Genomic DNA, 17,228 nt, shown 5'->3' with positions numbered 1-17,228 from the left:
TTGGCCATTTGTATGTCTATTCTGATGCTTCCCCCACTTTTAAAACTGAATTATCTTTCCGTTGTTTAGCTGTAAGAGTTCTTTGCTAGACCTTTACCAGACACATGATTTGCAAACACTGTCTCCCATTCTGTGGGTTATCTTTTTACTTTCTTGATAATGTCCCCTGACATACAAAATTTTTAATTTGATCAAGTCCAATTTAATTTTTCTTTGGCTGCTCACAGTTTAGGTGTCAATTCTAAGAAATTTAATCCAAGGTCATAAAGATTTACAGCTATGGTCTCTCCTAATGGGTTCATAGCTTTAGCTCTTCTGTTTCGGTCTTTGAACCACCTGGAGTTAATTTTTCTATATGGTGTGAGTTAGAGGTCCAACTTTAGTCAATTGCGTACTGGTTGCCCAGCATTTCCTAACACCATTTGCTGAGGACTGTTCTCTCCCCCACTGTACTCTTTCTTCAATATACAGTCATGATGGGAAAAAATATCATAGATCACATTCTACTTCAAGCCAAACTGAAATTTAATGGCGAATAGTCTAAGTAATGAATTTCAAAAAATCAGCTTACTTCTATTACATAACTACCCTCCTCTCCGTGCTCATTAAAACACTATACTCCATTTTGTATGGTGCCTTTTCCTTGGCCTGGTTTAAGGGCATGTCTGAAAATCTAGTAGAGAAAAATGTAACTCGGCTATAATGAAATCATTATGTAAACCAGGATAATTACAACCGGTGAGAAATCACATCGTTAGAAATACAGAAAACAAAAATGGCAAGTACAAAATACATTTTCTAAGTTCTGGTTTCTTTTTTTCTTTTTTTGTCTTTTTAGGGCTACACCTGTGACACATGGAGGTTCCCCGGCTAGGAGTTGAATCGGAGTTGTAGCTGCAAGCCTACACCACAGTGACAGCCACAGCCACGGAGGAGACAAGCCGTATCTTCGACCTACACCACAGCTCACGGCAACACCGGATCCTTAACCCATGAGCAAGGCCAGGGATCGAAACTTTGTCCTCGTGGATGCTAGTCAGAGTCATTTCCGCTGAGCCGCGATGTTTCCCATTTTCTGTTCTGTCTTTACCCTCCAATACCTTGGTGGGGGAGAGAGAGAGTGATCCCCTCACACCACCATTACATACCTAAGAGATGTGTCCAGATGTTGCCCGTCTCTGTGTGTATTCTGAAAATGCTCTTAAAACAGGCCCGGAAGGAGGGCATGGGGGGCCGGTGTCCATGTAAAAGGAAGTCGTTATCCTTGAGCCAGTCGGGCAGCACATCGTGAGGGATTACTCGCCATCGACCTTCCCACACCTGGAAGAGTATCACCCAGTACCTCTGAGTCTGTCAGTTAAGCAACACTGACAACTATCTCTTACCACACTTGTCTTTTAATAAGAAAACTAACATTCAAGAGGTATAATGTCCTAGATTCTGAGTTTTTTAAAAACTCGAGGAAAAACATTTTCTACAATGGTGGGGGAGGGGGGGGTTCATAGGAAAGGGACGAGTAAATGAAACTTACAGAAAACACCCAAGAGTGGCTAAAGGCAGGCACCCAGCCCTCATCCTCCACCAGACTGTACCTCTGCAAAATCCATGCCATATTAACTAAGACTACTTATTTATTTATTTATTATTTACTTGCTTGCTTTTTAGGGCGGAACCTGCAACATATATAAGTTCCCAGGCTAGGGGTCGAATCAGAGCTGCAGCTGACGGCCTACGCCACAGCAACACCAGATCCGAGCTGCATCTGCAACCTACACTGCAGCTTGTGGCACCCTCAGATCCTTGACCCACTGAGCAAGGCCAGGAATTGAATCCATATCCTCATGGATACTAGTTGGGTTTGTTACCACTGAGCCACAATGGGAACTCCACTAAGAACATTTTATACTTAATGCTCCTGTGTGTGGGGAAAAAAAACACAGGCTCACACTCATGTACCTTTTGCTAAAATTTCTCCCTCCTGCTTGCTCTTTCTCCTCCTACCACAGCAAATATGATGCAGGAAAGAAAGCACAGGAGTCAGGAAATCTTGGATCTGTCATTAACTAGTTGAATGAGCTTTAATTAATTAGCTTTAATTAACACACAATCCTCAAGCCTCAGTTTCCTCGTTTATAAAATGAGGACAGAAGGAGGTTATGAGGACCAAAGGAAATGACCCAAAGCACTCCATAAATAAATGACTTGGCAAACCCCAGTTCCCGCCCCAAAAGGGGTGTGCAGCCCTGACCGCCCCACAGGCTACCACCTGAGAGTTCATGACCAGCCTTCCTGCCCTGCCCCTTGTTGTCACCCCCCCCACCAGACTGTAAAGGAAAGGGATCAGGAGCCCCTCCCCCAGTCCATCATCCTCTCCGCTTGGCTCCTTTTAATGTCTCTCGGCCGAGAGAGAGACAGGACCACATAAGCCTCTGCTAAACTGAGGAAGAGTGCAGGGACACGGCTGGACCACACACCTCCAGCCACTGTGCCTACCCTGTGGCTCCATAACACCTCCTGGTCATTACTCTCTCGTATCCTTCCTTAGGGACATTTTTAGAGACCCCTCTGTGGACTCCAAAGGGAGTGGGGACTAACAACAGAAGCACAGGAGTGGCCCTCTTAACACTTACTCCCTCTCTCCCCCGCCCTTCAACGCAAAGCCTGAGGCCTGTGCCAATCCGGCCACTCCCTGCTTGTTCCCAAGGGACAAGAAAATACAGTAACACCAAAGGACTAGCCTAGACCGTGGATGTCTACTGCTAATTGTGCCGCCACTTACGGAAAAGCTGTTTAAGCTCCTCTGCAGGGCTTCCTGGAGACAAAAAGTCACCCCAAGATACTGATTTTTCAGTCTAATTTGAACTTGGGTAATTGTTGAGATTAACAAGACACTACTACTATGTTTCACTTTGGGAAAGTTTTATTTTCAAAGATAGAAATCAATCCTTACCTCCCTCAAGGCAGTTCACAACACCCCAACAGCTCGGCTGTGACCATATGGAAAGTGTTAATGTGTAATCGTAGCTGAAACAGGCCCAAAAACCTGTCACATTTCTTACTAGTTGCATATGCATACAACGTCAGAGTGAACAGAGCGATCGGCTCTAAGCAAACATCCTAGGGGTCTAAAGACAGAGCGAGGAGCTGTGCTTCCATGATCATACTGCGGCGAGTGGTGTCATGTTCAGACACTGGCCCCGTAGGCTCACCCTGCAGTGCAGCCAAGTGCCAACCCAAATAGGTATTCTCTCTCCTCTCCAAGGTCACAGCTTAGTCACTTATTTATAAGCCTGAAGGACAATGCCTAATTAGCAATGGTCCACTAGGTTTGTATTAGACCATATAATTATAATGCACAAAATATAATTAAAACAAAAACTACCCACAGAACATCTCTCATTCCCACATGGGCCTGTCTATGCTGACAAAATGGCAACTGAAGCCTGGGAAAAAAAGAGACACCAAGATCAAATCTGGCCATTCTATAAAAGTCTAAATTATTTCACTTCCCTTATTCCTATAAGAAAAGCTTTTCCAAAATGGAAAGTACACCAGTAAGGTGACAAGTAACTTGTTTGTTTGTTTGTCTTTTTAGGGCCGCACCCACAGCATATGGAGGTTCCCAGGCCAGGGGTCAAATTGAAGCTGTAGCCGCCAGCCTATGCCACAGCCACAGCCACATGGGCTCCAAGCTATGTCTGCAACCTACACCACAGCTCACGGCAATGCCGAATCCTTAACCCACTGAACAAGGCCAGGGATCGAACCCACAACCTCATGGTTCCTAGTTGGATTCGTTAACCACTGAGCCATGACAGGAACTCCGACAAGTAACTTTTTTGTGTGTGTGTCTTTTTAGGGCTGCACCTGCAGCATATGGAAGTTCCCAGGCTAGAGATAGAATCGGAGCTGCAGCTGCCAGCCTACACCACACTCACAGCCACAGTGGTGTGTCGGTCTACACCACAACTGAGCTCTGGGTAGGGGAATGCCAGATCCTTAACCCACTGAGTGAGGCCAGGGATTAAAGCTGCATCTTCAGGAATACTAGTCGGGTTCTTAACCAGCTGAGCCACAACAGAAACTCCAGTAACTGCATTTTAAACTCCAGTAACTTCATTTTAAACTCTAGTAACTTCATTTTAAACTGTCAGCATACAGAGTTCCCACTGTGGCACAGCAAGTTAAGGATCGTGTTGTCTCTGTGGAGGCACGGGTTCGAACCCCAGTCTGGCACAGTGAATTAAGGATCCAGTGTTGTTGCAGCTATGGCGTAAGCTGCAGCTGTGGCTCGGATTCAATCCCTGGCCCAGGAATTTCTATGACATGGGTATGGCCAAAAAAGAAAAAAATAAAAAGTAAACTGTTGACTTGCTTCCAACCCAAGAAATAGAGACCTATGTCACTAATCTCTGAGGGCTATCAGGGTGGGCAGCTCAGGCCGAAGTGGGTGGAACAACCCAGGAAGCCTCTCTCCTTTGCTCACAGATAAGCTGCTGTGGGTGATAAGGGAATCGTAATAATTTCTGTGCGGTTTTTCTTCAGAAAACCGCACGCAGTCTATAGTAAACAAATAAATGCCCTATTCATTCACCCACTAGCTGTTAACCTGGAAAGTTTTATTTGCTTCATTCTTTATTCTGAGTTTAGAAAGGAGAACAAAAAGTCAGGCAACAGGACCCCACTGACCCGTAAATAGAAAAATTCCTAGTGGCTGACACTAAATATTCAACTTTGAGAGATTTAACACCAAACCTGCTTTTTGAAAAAGCATATCTTTTAAATTCCTTTGTGCACATTCTCTTGAGACAGTGGTTACTAGAATGGGCCTATTGTTCTGCCTGGCTTTTTCTTCACCATTTTCAAACACTGACTAAAACATCCTGGGCTTTAGGGAGTTTCTGCTGTGGCTCAGCACAAATGAGTACGACTAGTATCCATGAGGATACGGGTTTGATCCCTGGCCTCGCTCAGTGGGTCAGGGATCCAACGTTGCCATGAGCTGTGGTGTAGACTGCAGAGGCAGCTTGGATCCTGCGTTGCTATGGCTGTGGTGTAGGCTGGCAGCTGCAGCTCCTATTTGACCCCTAGCCTGGGAACTTCCATATGCCACAAACGCGGCCCTAAAAAGCAAAAAAAAAACCTGGGCTCTAAAAGCAGACCCATAAATGTTCAGCCCCTCCACCACCACTCCCCATCCATCCTTTTGTCTTGGAAGGGGTGCCTATACTCAAATTAGATGCTCTCCTCTTGGCTCGGACCCAAAACACAGTACTCCAAATCAACCAGTCCCAATTATTTCTAGCATCATGGTAAATGTAGGAGAGCCTAAATTTAGTTTTCAGGCTCAGAGACTGACTACATGCATTAAAAGTCTTGGTTTCATAAAACCCACTTAAAAGCTAAATGTCGGAGTTCCCGTCGTGGCGCAGTGGTTAACGAATCCGACTAGGAACCACGAGGTTGCGGGTTCAATCCCTGCCCTTGCTCAGTGGGTTAACGATCCGGCATTGCCGTGAGCTGTGGTGTAGGCTGCAGACGCGGCTCGGATCCCGCGTTGCTGTGGCTCTGGCATAGGCCGGTGGCTACAGCTCCAATTCAACCCCTAGCCTGGGAACCTCCATATGCCGCAGGAGCGGCCCAAGAAATAGCAACAACAACAACAACAACAAAGACAAAAAGACAAAAAAAAAAAAAGCTAAATGTCAGAAAAATGTTTTCTCTAAATGATCAATAATTCTTCAGAAATGTTTAATAAATAAATTTACACACACACACACTGACTTGTGTTGACTTTAGCTTCTACCTGCCAGGGTTCCTATGGGATCAGATGAATCAAGGTGCTTTACCTGAACCAGTGTCCCTCACCATTTTCTCTAAGCAAGCAACCTAATTCCAGTCACCATTCTAGAGGAAAAAATCCCCACATGGGCCCTAATGAATCAGGAAAGAGACCAGCTACACTGAAAATACCAGATGTGCATGAAAACTGGGCAATTCCTATCTGAAAAGGAGCCTGACTGCCCACAGTCCCTAAGAGCAGCACGTCTGCTGTCACAGTACAGCAGATTCAAGGGACTTGGAAACGACATTTTCAGATCTCTAGGCATCATCAGACACCTCCAAATTTGTTTCATTTGTCTTGTCTTTCATTCTGTCTGTCTTCTGACATCCACTCTGTTAACCTACTATCAGGAAGGCCATTTCCCGGCTGGTACTGTAGCCTTACCACAACCTTACGCTGCTATAGACAAACCAGTGTCTTGGGCCTTGACCAGAGTTACATTCTTAACACGCTTCTGCCCTACTGTGCTGCACACCATCCACAAAGTACACCCAAGGCCACGGCGCTCCATTCTCCTTGGGAAGAGCTAAACATACCGCATGGAAATGACAAGCCAGGCCACCTTACCTTACAAACGAACTCTTCCATTCTTTCCATTGCATGGTGGGCTTGTAAGAGGGGAGACATGCCCATAAATCCCTCGTCTTCCTGAGACGCCTCATTGTCACACTCAGGCTCCTCCAAGCTCTGCAAGGCAACCACAGAACAGTCAAGGGCAGTCAAAGACTAAGACAAGGAGCCAAAGGATGCAAATGACACATCTCCCTTGAAGAATTACAGTGAAATTCTCTTAAGGTCAAAACAAGGCCTCAGACAAGTAACAATATAGGAAGTAAGGTAGGTTTATTATAGAATTATGAATTCTAGAAATGACCAAGAGTTGCCTGACGCTTCTCAGAAAGATAGATGAATTATGACAACAGCATTCCTATGTTTGTTTCAGTAGCAAATTCCAGGAGTAGCCTGAATGCTTTAAGAATTACATTCATTGGAGTTCCCATTGCAGTTCAGCAGAACCGGAACCCAACTATTATCCATGAGGATGCAGGTTCGATCCCTGGCCTCACTCAGTGGGTTAAGGACCCAGCGTTGCCATGAGCTGTGATGTAGGTCACACCACAACAGGAACTCCTAAGACTTACTAAATTCTTAAAATACACCAAGCACAAACAAAAGGCCATCTAACTTAATCCTGACAGCCACCTTATTAGGTTAATATTCTTATCCCCATTAAACATATAAAGAACATTAGGGAGGAGTTCCCATCATGGCGCAGTGGTTAACGAATCCAACTAGGAACCATGAGGTTGCAGGTTCGATCCCTGGCCTTGCTCAGTGGGTTAAGGATCCGGCGTTGCCGTGAGCTGTGGTGTGGGTTACAGACGCGGCTCGGATCCCGTGTTGCTGTGGCTCTGGTGTAGACTGGTGGCTACAGCTCCGATTTGACCCCTAGCCTGGGAACTCCATATGCCCCGGGAGAGGCCCTAGAAAAGGTAAACAGACAAGAAAAAGAAAAAAAAAAAAAAAAAAGGAGAACATTAGGGAAAGAAAAATTAAGTGGCCGAAGATTAAAGCTAACAAAGTAGAAAAGTAAAAAAAGCCAAAACCCAGTCTTTGCACATACTTGAAGAAATGATCACTTTGGGGAAATGCAGGAAGACATGACCATCTGGACAGGTCTTAAGGGATAAATCACTAAAATTAAGAATTACTTCCAAGTCAAGCAACATACAGGTTAAGACAGAGTGATGTTGTAAGAAGGGCAATGAACTAAAACTCAGGAGAGTCAAGTCGTAGCTTGGTTCAACCACTAATATCAATAGACTTTTTCTTTTTTTTGGCTGTGCCCACAGCAAATAAAAGTTCCCAGGCCAGGGATGGAACCCACCACCACAGCAGCATCTGGAGCCACTGCAGTGACAATGCCAAGTTCTTAACCTGCTGCACCAGCAGGGAACTCCCCAGTGGACTTCCAAACAAGTCTCTCAACCTTTCTGAATCTCCATTTCTCATTTCTAGGAGAAGAAGAAGGAGAAGTTTAGGAGTTCCCGTCATGGCGCAGTGGTTAACGAATCCAACTAGGAACCATGAGGTTGCAGGTTCAATCCCTGGCCTCACTCAGTGGGTTAAGGATCCAGCGTTGCTGTGAGCTGTGGTGTAGGTCACAGGTGTGGCTTGGATCTGGAGTTGCTGTGGCTCTGGTGTAGGCCGGTGGCAACAGCTCTGATCAGACCCCTAACCTGGGAACCTCCATATGCTGCTGGTGCAGCCCTAGAAAGGGCAAAAAGACCAAAAAATAAAAACAAAAAAAAATAAAAGGAGAAGTTTAAACTAAACCTCTAGTCTTCTCTATTCTCTAAAATGTGGGGGTTCTGTCACTCAGAGAATGATGACGCCACAAGGAAGCCAATTCCTACTCTGTTGGTGAGGTTAACAGCACTGCTCACGACACAACTTCACACAGAAGCACAATCATCTTCCAGAAAGCTGACCGGTAAAGATGACCACAAAGAGGCAGGAGGTAATCTGCCACTGAACTTGAACATGTTTAAAAAGCAATCCTAAGACTATATTTTCCTACTCTTCACGTTTCAAAGTAACTATAGGCTATTAAGCAGCGTGTGAGATGATACACACTCAATCTCGATTTTTAAAACATCATGCTCTTCCAGAAAACTATTGTGAATCTGCTTTTCTACCAATAAACCAGCCTCCCTTCTTTACTTACCTAAACCTACCTTCCCAGCCCATCACCATCACTTTCCTATTTAAACCTCCTAACTCCTCCAGCCCAGTGTTTCTCCATCTCTCCTTCATGAAGGTTCCACCTTTCCCTCCCTGCAGACTACTCCCCACCCCAACCCCGAGAGCTAAGAGCACTTTAAGATCTCTTCCACCAACCCCGTGAAATTTTAATAACACAGCCCTTTGGAAGGCTACAAGCCACTGTAATATCTAAGAGTGTCTTACTCCACCAGAGAATGTAGGGGCTAGTCAACCAAGTGCCTCTTCTGAATTTCTTCATCATTTAAAGTCTAGGGCCACAGAATTGTATACTCTAAAGGGGGATAGAATGGGAATTTTTACATTATAAATTTTGCCACAGTAAAAAAAAAAAAATTTTTTTTTTCTTTTTTTAGGGCCACACCTGGAGCATATGGAGGTTCCCAGGTCGAATTGGAGCTGTAGGCTACAATACAGCCACAGCAATGCCAAATCCAAGCCACATCTGCAACCTACACCATAGCTCACAGCAACGCTGGATCCTTAACCCACTGAGCAAGGCCAGAGATTGAACCCGTACCTTCATGGTTACCAGTCAGATTCGTTTCCACTGTGCCATAATGGGAATTCAAAAAAAATTTTTAAAGGAAGCAAAGAGGAGTTCCCGTCGTGGCACAGTGGTTAACGAATCCGACTAGGAACCATGAGGTTGTGGGTTCGATCCCTGGCCTTGTTCAGTGGGTTAACGATCCGGCATTGCTGTGAGCTGTGGTGTAGGTTGCAGACCCAGCTCGGATGTGGCGTGGCTCTGGCGTAGTCCGGTGGCCACAGCTCCGATTCAACCCCTAGCCTGGGAACCTCCATATGCCGCAGGAGCGGCCGAAAGAAATAGCAAAAAGACAAAAAAAAAATAAAATAAAATAAAGGAAGCAAAGAGGTCCACAGTAGCTTCATTCACAAGTCAAAAACTTATGCGTTTATAAGAAATTGTTGTAAGAAATAAGAAAAACTTAGGATTTGTAAGAAACTGGATAAACAAGTGCAATATATCTATGTAACAGAACACTCTTCAGTAATAAAATAAAATAAACTGACACAAAACAATATGGGTGAGCAGCAGAAAACGCCAAGAGAAAGAGACCAACTATTACAAGTGTGTATCACATGACTATGTTTATATTAAGGCCAATGACAAGAAAGCAAAACAAATCTACTGTGGCAGAAGTCAGAATAATGCTGATCTCTGGGGACAGGGGAGGATTACTGACTGCAAAGGGCATAGAAGTTTCGACATGGTGGAAATAATTGGAATCTTGATCTGTGTGGTCGTCAGACACGGGCAGTGTCACTGTACCATATATTTAAGATCTGGGTATTATACTGTGTTTAAATTATTCTCCAGCAAAATGCTTTAAAAAAAAACACCCAGGAGGGTGAGAGTGGAGGTGAAGTTAGGCAGGAACCAGCTCCTTAAAGGTCTGGAGATTAAGGAGTTTTGTTACCCTGCAAACAAAGCAGAGCATTTAAAGGCTGAGGTCAGGGCAAGCAGAGCATCACTAGCTTTGCATCTGCAAACTTGCTTTGGCAACAGAGACAAGGGAGACAGGAGAGAAATAAATGAAGAAAATAAAGTCTACAGCAGTTTGAGGTCAACTAGGGGCAATTTTACCCTCACCCCTGCCAGGCGAGATCTGGCAATGTCCGGATTCATTTTTACTTGTCACAAGTGGTGGGAATGCTACTGGCATCTAGCAAGTAGGGGCCTACAGTGCAAAGGACTATCGGCCTAAATGTCACTCAGAGTTGAGAAACTCTGGTCTAAGAGGGTCTATACACTTTAAATTATGTAATGCCAAGTTCAACATTGTGTTCACATGAGACACATTGTATCAGTCCCTCACTGTGACAGATGCTAGTAAGAGTGAGCTACTTAATACTAAGTGGTGGGGCTAGATGCTAATGTTCATTCAAAAACTTCAAGAAGGATTCATTGACCTTCTTGAACCTGAGGTTAAACCATGTGTTCAAGGTCACACACCCAGAAAAGGCCAGAGTCAGAAGTTCAACTCCAGGTCCACAGAGTTCCTCCTCTGGTCACTCCGTTTACAGTGTTGTAGTTATGAAGCAGCCTGTTTCTGTGCACAACAGACACTAGACCAAGAGGCCATCCCACACACAGGCAGCCCTTGCTCTGCATGGCAGTGCAGGATGTGAAAGCAACTTTGCAAGCCAAAATCATGTAAAAGCAATCTTAATGACCAGTGGGCACAACTCCATGACCTTAAAAAAATTGTCAAAACATAAAAACCTGTCAGTTTTAAATGTACAGAGAAATAAGCCAGTAAAACTAGTAATTACTTAGTATGCTATATTTTAAAACAGAAAGAGAATTAAGGGTTATTTGTAAAAAAAAAAAAAAAAAAAAGTTACCAGGAGTGATTTGAACAATGCTTGCCTCCTTCTTGCTGTACTTATAACACAGGAGCATCTATCTTCTCTGAGCCTTGGCAAAATGTCACACTCCTAAGTTTGCACCAAGTTTCAACAGTTTATTCTTTGAACTTTCAATGTCATGAAATATCCTTTCATTTGACTTTTTGCTCACATTAGTCTCTGGACAGCCTTGTCTTTCTTGTTACTCCCACATGGTGACAAGCTTGCCCTCACTGAGATCCTCTGGCTGCAGATCCAGAATCTGTTAGGTGGTAGCAGTATCAACATTCCCACAGCCAGCTACTGCTTCCCTAACTCCATTTATATTTGACTTAAACTTCACTTTCCACATCATCACTTTCATTTCTTATTTTTGTTAGCCAATTCCCGCTTTCGATTATCCATTTTTGTAAAGGGTCACATGGTACCACTAGCAAGTAACACACTTTGCTGTCTTACATATTAAGTAAATAACAGATGTACACTGACCGGTCACTGACAGACTGTCAAAGAAGCGGCATGACTGGTCATTAATACAGTGCAGATCTATTATTTGCATAGTCATCTGTGGACTGAAGAGCCAGTAGAAAGTTGGTACTTTAAATACACCATAGTAACTAAAATTTGAACACTGTGGAGGGACTGGTACTATTTAACGAACCCATGGCAGCTAAAACTTGCAAAGGCATTAGGGTTGCTGTATGCATTTCTCTTATCTTTTACACCTGCTCCCCTATCCAAACTGATGCTTCTAAAAAAGCTAATTTCAATTCAAAAGAATTCAAGCCAAATGTGAGGCAAGAATTTCACTATAGATTCCATTACTAAGATATGTAGCTTTGTCCGGGTTTTTTGGTCAGTTTTTTATTAATAAATACCACCAACATGGAGTTCCTGTGGAGGCACAGCGGAAATGAATCCGACCAGAAACTGTGAGGTTGTGGGGGTTCGATCCCTGGCCTCGCTCAGAGGGTTAAGGATCCAGCATTGCCGTGAGCTGTGGTGTAGGTTGCAGACATGGCTTGGATCTGGCGTTGCTATGGCTGTGGAGTGGGCTAGCAGCTGCAACTGCAATTAGCCCTCTTGCCTGGAAACTTCCATATGCTGCAGGTGAGGCCCTTAAAAAAAATTTAAAAATAAAGCAAAAAAAAAAAAAATACCACCAACAGTAATAATCCCATCTTCCATGGCCCAGTGCATATGTTATGAGACAGAAGGTGGTCAATGGTAAGAAATTCACATTAAAGATAAATACTTCCATCCATCCCAACATATCAGGAGAACTGCTGAATTTTTATGAAAATGTTTCCATCAGAAAAGCAAGGTATTAGTTAGTAAGTCTGACATTTTATCAGGTATTATCCTCACTCCTCTCCCTCCTGTAATAGAACATTCACAAACATGTCCTCAAAAACCTCTAGACCATAAATAGTTATTGTGTTCAAGCATTAAGGAGGGATCTATGCAAAGTGGGTGGTGGTAAATATAGTTTCCTTGGTTAAACAGAGGACAACATGTAGGAATAAAGTGGTTAGTGTCGAGCAGTGGCCAGAACACAGGATAAAAATGTTTTCTCCAGGGCACACAGGCAAGTTTATAGCTCTGCTACACAATAAAGGTTTGGAAGGTCTGTACTGGGCGCTGTATATAAAAAAAGTCTCTGTCTTCCAATATAACTCTCAAGAACAACCTTGTCATGAGTGGAAATAACTTTCAATTTCCCTTCTAGAAGCCACTAAACCACAGCACCCAAAGATCTCTGTTTCAACACTAAATTGCATCTATATTAAGACAGTCATGCAAGCGTTAAATATGCCATGTTCTGCCTCTGTTGTCATACCTGTTACCACAACAAATTCTGAAGAGAAATAGGACACTGTCAATGATTAAACAATTAAAACTAAAGCTGCCTAAAATAAAAGCATAAATCTTAATTTCTAAGATTTTCCATACATAAATCACTATATTTAAATTTAAAGAGAGGTCAATGCTCTGAAATGAGTACAAAGACACTTTCGAGTCTTTTTCTCCTCCTACATTCAGTGAGGTCCATCTGTGAGAAGAGTTAAAAGTGGGTTATAATTCAAAACACAATGATACCAACTTTGATGAACCAATGTGCAAAATAAAACACCAATTTTCTGGAGTGTATTTTACCTTTGGAAAGAGAGAACCGGAGTAATAAAGATGAAAGAGTTCAATATGAAAATAATTCATCAATCTTAGCCCAACTCAGTTCAACAGAGTAATTCAGTATATATATATATATATATCCACACGCACACATATATATGTGTTTGCTTTTAATTTAGTGCTGCACCTGTGGCATATGGAAGCTCCCAGGCTAAGGGTTGGATCAGAGCTGCAGCTGCCAGTCTATACCACAGCCACAGCAACACAGGATCTGAACTGAGTTTGCGACCTACACCACAGCTCACAGCAATGCCAGATCCTTTAATCCACTGAGTGAGGCCAGGGATCAAACCCACATCCTCATGGATACTAGTCAGGCCCCTAACCACTGAACCACAATGAGAATTCCCATTTTAATATATATTAAAAGGATTTTTTTTTGGCCTTGCCCATGGCATGCAGAAGATCCCGGGCCAGGGACTGAACCTAAGCCACAGCAGTGACCAAAGCCAGAGCAGTAACAATACCAGATCCTTAACCCACTGAGCCACCAGGGAGTTCCAAAAGGATTTTTTAAAAGATGAGTAAAATACAGGAGTTCCCCTCGTGGCTCAGTGGAAATTAATCTGACTAGCATCCATGAGGACATAGGTTTGATCCCTGGCCTTGCTCAGTGGGTTAAGGATCTGGTGTTGCCATGAGCTGTGGTGTAGATTAAAAATGTGTCCCGGATCTGGAGTTGCTGTGGCTGTAGCATAGGCCAGCAGCTGAAGCTCCAATCAGACCCCTAGCCTGGAAACTTCCATTTGCCATGGGTGTGGCCATAAATAAACATCCACTGTGGATGTGTCTCTGGTATGGTCAAACAGACTAAGTACAATAGCTGGTCTATATGAACATTCATTTTGGCCAGCCTAGAAATACATACAGTCTTAGCCTGTGAAAACTAATTATCTCTAGATCCCCTGGTGGCACAGAGGGTTCAATCCCTGGCCCAGGAAATGTCCACATGCCGCAGCCAGAAAAAAAAAAAAAAAAAAAAAAAAAAAGACTAGTTATCTCTGCCAAGCTTGATGGAAAAGATCTTTAAAATCATTTTTTTTTTCCTCACAAAGCAACTCTCTCTAATCTTAACTGAGTTTTGTAAGTAAGTTTCCTCAACAAAAGAAAATAAAGCGACTGACAGGCAGGAGAGTCTATTTATCTTATGATAACCTAATATACAGTGGCATTCCTAAAAGTTTGGTTAAAGCAAATCAATTCAAGAGAAAAATCCCAGGTTGAATGAATGAAAACTGGCTCCTAAACTTCCATTTATAAAGAAGAACCTAGAACAGAGGAAAAGTAGGACAACCATAAGGGCTACTCTCTTTATTCAACTTAATCCTTGAAAACTCAGAGATATGAAATAAAGCCGTAAAACTAAAGATCAGGCCAACCTTGTCTGAAATGCTTCTTTTATGCTTTTATCTATAGACGCTTACAAAACACAAACTATAAACTTGAACAAATATAGTTAAAAGAGCCAAGGCCTTAGAGTCAGAGGCCTAGAAGTAATGGTCTTTCCTTTTCAATCAATATACGACATCACACATCTCAAAAAGAATTTGACGATGGGGGAATATTGGACCAGGAGTCTAAAGATCTGGATTATCTAAGGCTTCCTTGCTAATAATCCTTGTCCCTGTCACCCTACATTCCCCCCCATACCAAGCATTTTGCAGGTTCACACATCAGTATCACCAGTGTCTACACATTAGCTATTAGAGTTCTTGTTGTGGTGCAGTGGAAAGGAATCCGACTAGTAACCATGAGGACATGGGTTAGATCCCTGGTCTCACTCACTGGGTCAAGGATCTGGCATTGCTGTGAGCTGTGGCGTAGGTCACAGACGAAGCTCATGGCCCACATTGCTATGGCTGTGGAGTGGGCTGGCAGCTGTAGCTCCGATTCAATTCCTAGCATGGGAACTTCCATATGCCATGGCTACAGCCCTAAAAAGCAAAAAATAAATAAATAAATACATGACTCCTATTCCCTGAAAGCATCATGCTATTTCTTGCTTCTGTGTCTTCACATATACTATTCTCTTGGCCTGGAATGCCTTCTAATCCCTCCTCTTAGCTAACTTTGAAATGCAAGTTCTACCTTCCCAGATGCCAACCTGACAGGAGAGGTTCCCCCTGTGCATATAGTCACATGGCAGTTAGCAAAAATGTACTGATTTACTTGTCTGTCTCCTGAACTAAACTACACAACCTGCTTAAGGGCAGAAACCATGTCTTATCTTTGTACTCCCAGAGCGCCAACACAAAACATCTCAAAAAAAAAAAAAGTAAATAAAGGCAGGAGTTCCTGTCGTGGTGTAGCAGAAACAAATCTGACTAGGAGCCATGAGGTTGCGGGTTTGATCCCTGGCCTTGCTCAGTGGGTTAAGGATTCAGCGATGCCATGAGCTGTGGTGTAGGTCACAGAGGCAGCTCGGATCTGGCGCTGCTGTGGCTGTGGCGTAGCTCCGATTAGACCCCTAGCCTGGGAACCTCCCCATGCCGCAGGTGGGACCCTAAAAAGACCAAAAAAATTAATTAATTAAATGTGGTATAGTCACATGAAGAAATACTACAGAGCAATGAAAATGAACAATCTACAGCTACACAAAGCAAATACAGATGAACTTCACAAACATGATGATGAGTGAAAAAAGCCAGACAGAAGAGTATATGATGGATATGTGGTAACTACAGAAACCCACCACCTTTCTTAAATAAAACAGATAAGCACAGTTCTCAGTGTGTAGAATAGAAAAGGCGTAACTAATACCTAGGTAACTTAAGAATACAAAACTTCAAATTATCCTGAACAAAACCTTACAAGGTTCCTTTTCAAAAGGCAGTGTTCTGCCTTTCCAAACTCCAGCAAGATTCCCACACTTTTTTTAACTTACTTTTTTATGGCAGGAAGAAATGACAGTTGCCTCTATAACAGGATCCAAGGTTCCTTGGTGGATGTCATTGTCACCTCTCCTTGTACCATCAGGTTGGTGCCCTTTTCTGAGCCTTATACCTGGCTCTGGAGTCCTGCTGTACTCCGATCGGTTTTCTGCTGTCTCGTTCATGGGATACCCAAGCCCTTCTTACAGAGAGGTCTTTCTGTCCCTTCTTCTAGGGAGGGTGGACTTTTAGGATAGTGAGTTGACCCTAAGGAGAGAAGTTTTGAATCAACAATTGAATGAGTTGCAGGGAAGACACAGGCTGTGTTATTATACACTAAAACTATAATTTTCCGCAATTATTAAGAATAATAAATGTATTTAAAAACTTGCATTTATTGTTAAAAGACTGCCAAAATGTACTTATTCTTTATTTTTTGCTTTTTAGACCCACACCCATGGCACATGGAGGTTCCCGGGTTAGGGGTCTAATCAGAGCTACAGCTGCAGGCTTACGCCACAGTGACAGCAACATCAAATCCGAGCCACGTCTTTGACCTACACCACAGCTCACGGCAACACTGGATCCTTAACCCACTGAGAGAGGCCAGGGATCAAACCTGCAACCTCATGGTTCTTAGTCGGATTCATTTCCACTGTGCCACAACAGGAACTCTGCCAAAATATATTTTTAAATGAAAAAAAAGCAGGCTATAAAAGATAACATGTATAATGTTCCCACACAGATTTTATAAAAATAAGTTTATATGTATGTGGAACAACTAACTGTGCTCTTGGTACAGGAGTACCCAGGGCAGAACCTAGGGTCTGGAGTAAGACTTACTTTCCATTTTGTCCTGCCTGAATTTTTTTTTTTTAACCATATGCCATATAATATTTTTTCAATTAAAAACATACCTATAACTGCAGAAAGAATGTAAGTTTTCCATATCCAACCTCATTTAAATCATGATGACTCTTCAGGGTATTTTCATTTCTACTTCACAGGCGAGGAAACCAAAATTCAACACACTTTTATGAAATAAATAAGACAGTGTCTGACTGATGTGGCATATATTATTGGCGATGTTTTATATTTTAGGTTGCTTGCTTAATGTCTGCAATGTCAATATTTCTGAGCTGTTCTGAACTAACTCTAGACTA

The 17,228-nt window shown here is 43.0% G+C and overlaps 1 protein-coding gene across 1 annotated transcript in view; it reads right to left on the bottom strand.

Annotated features, from left to right (window-relative positions):
* The window catches only part of ADIPOR2 (adiponectin receptor 2), a 51,488-nt gene that overhangs the window by 8,251 nt on the left and 26,009 nt on the right, over positions 1 to 17,228 (bottom strand). The window contains exons 2-4 of the mRNA XM_047787901.1: positions 16,080 to 16,332; positions 6,413 to 6,532; positions 1,149 to 1,320 (exon numbers count right to left, since the gene is read on the bottom strand). Coding sequence (XP_047643857.1) covers positions 1,149 to 1,320; positions 6,413 to 6,532; positions 16,080 to 16,250 — 463 coding nt within the window. The 5' untranslated portion in view covers positions 16,251 to 16,332. The remainder of the gene's footprint in view (positions 1 to 1,148; positions 1,321 to 6,412; positions 6,533 to 16,079; positions 16,333 to 17,228) is intronic.

This window comes from Phacochoerus africanus, chromosome 7 (genome assembly GCF_016906955.1).
Source record: "Phacochoerus africanus isolate WHEZ1 chromosome 7, ROS_Pafr_v1, whole genome shotgun sequence".
Taxonomy (NCBI): domain Eukaryota; kingdom Metazoa; phylum Chordata; class Mammalia; order Artiodactyla; family Suidae; genus Phacochoerus; species Phacochoerus africanus.
Note: the sequence above shows the minus strand (reverse complement) of the source record. Positions and strands in the feature narration are given on the sequence as shown.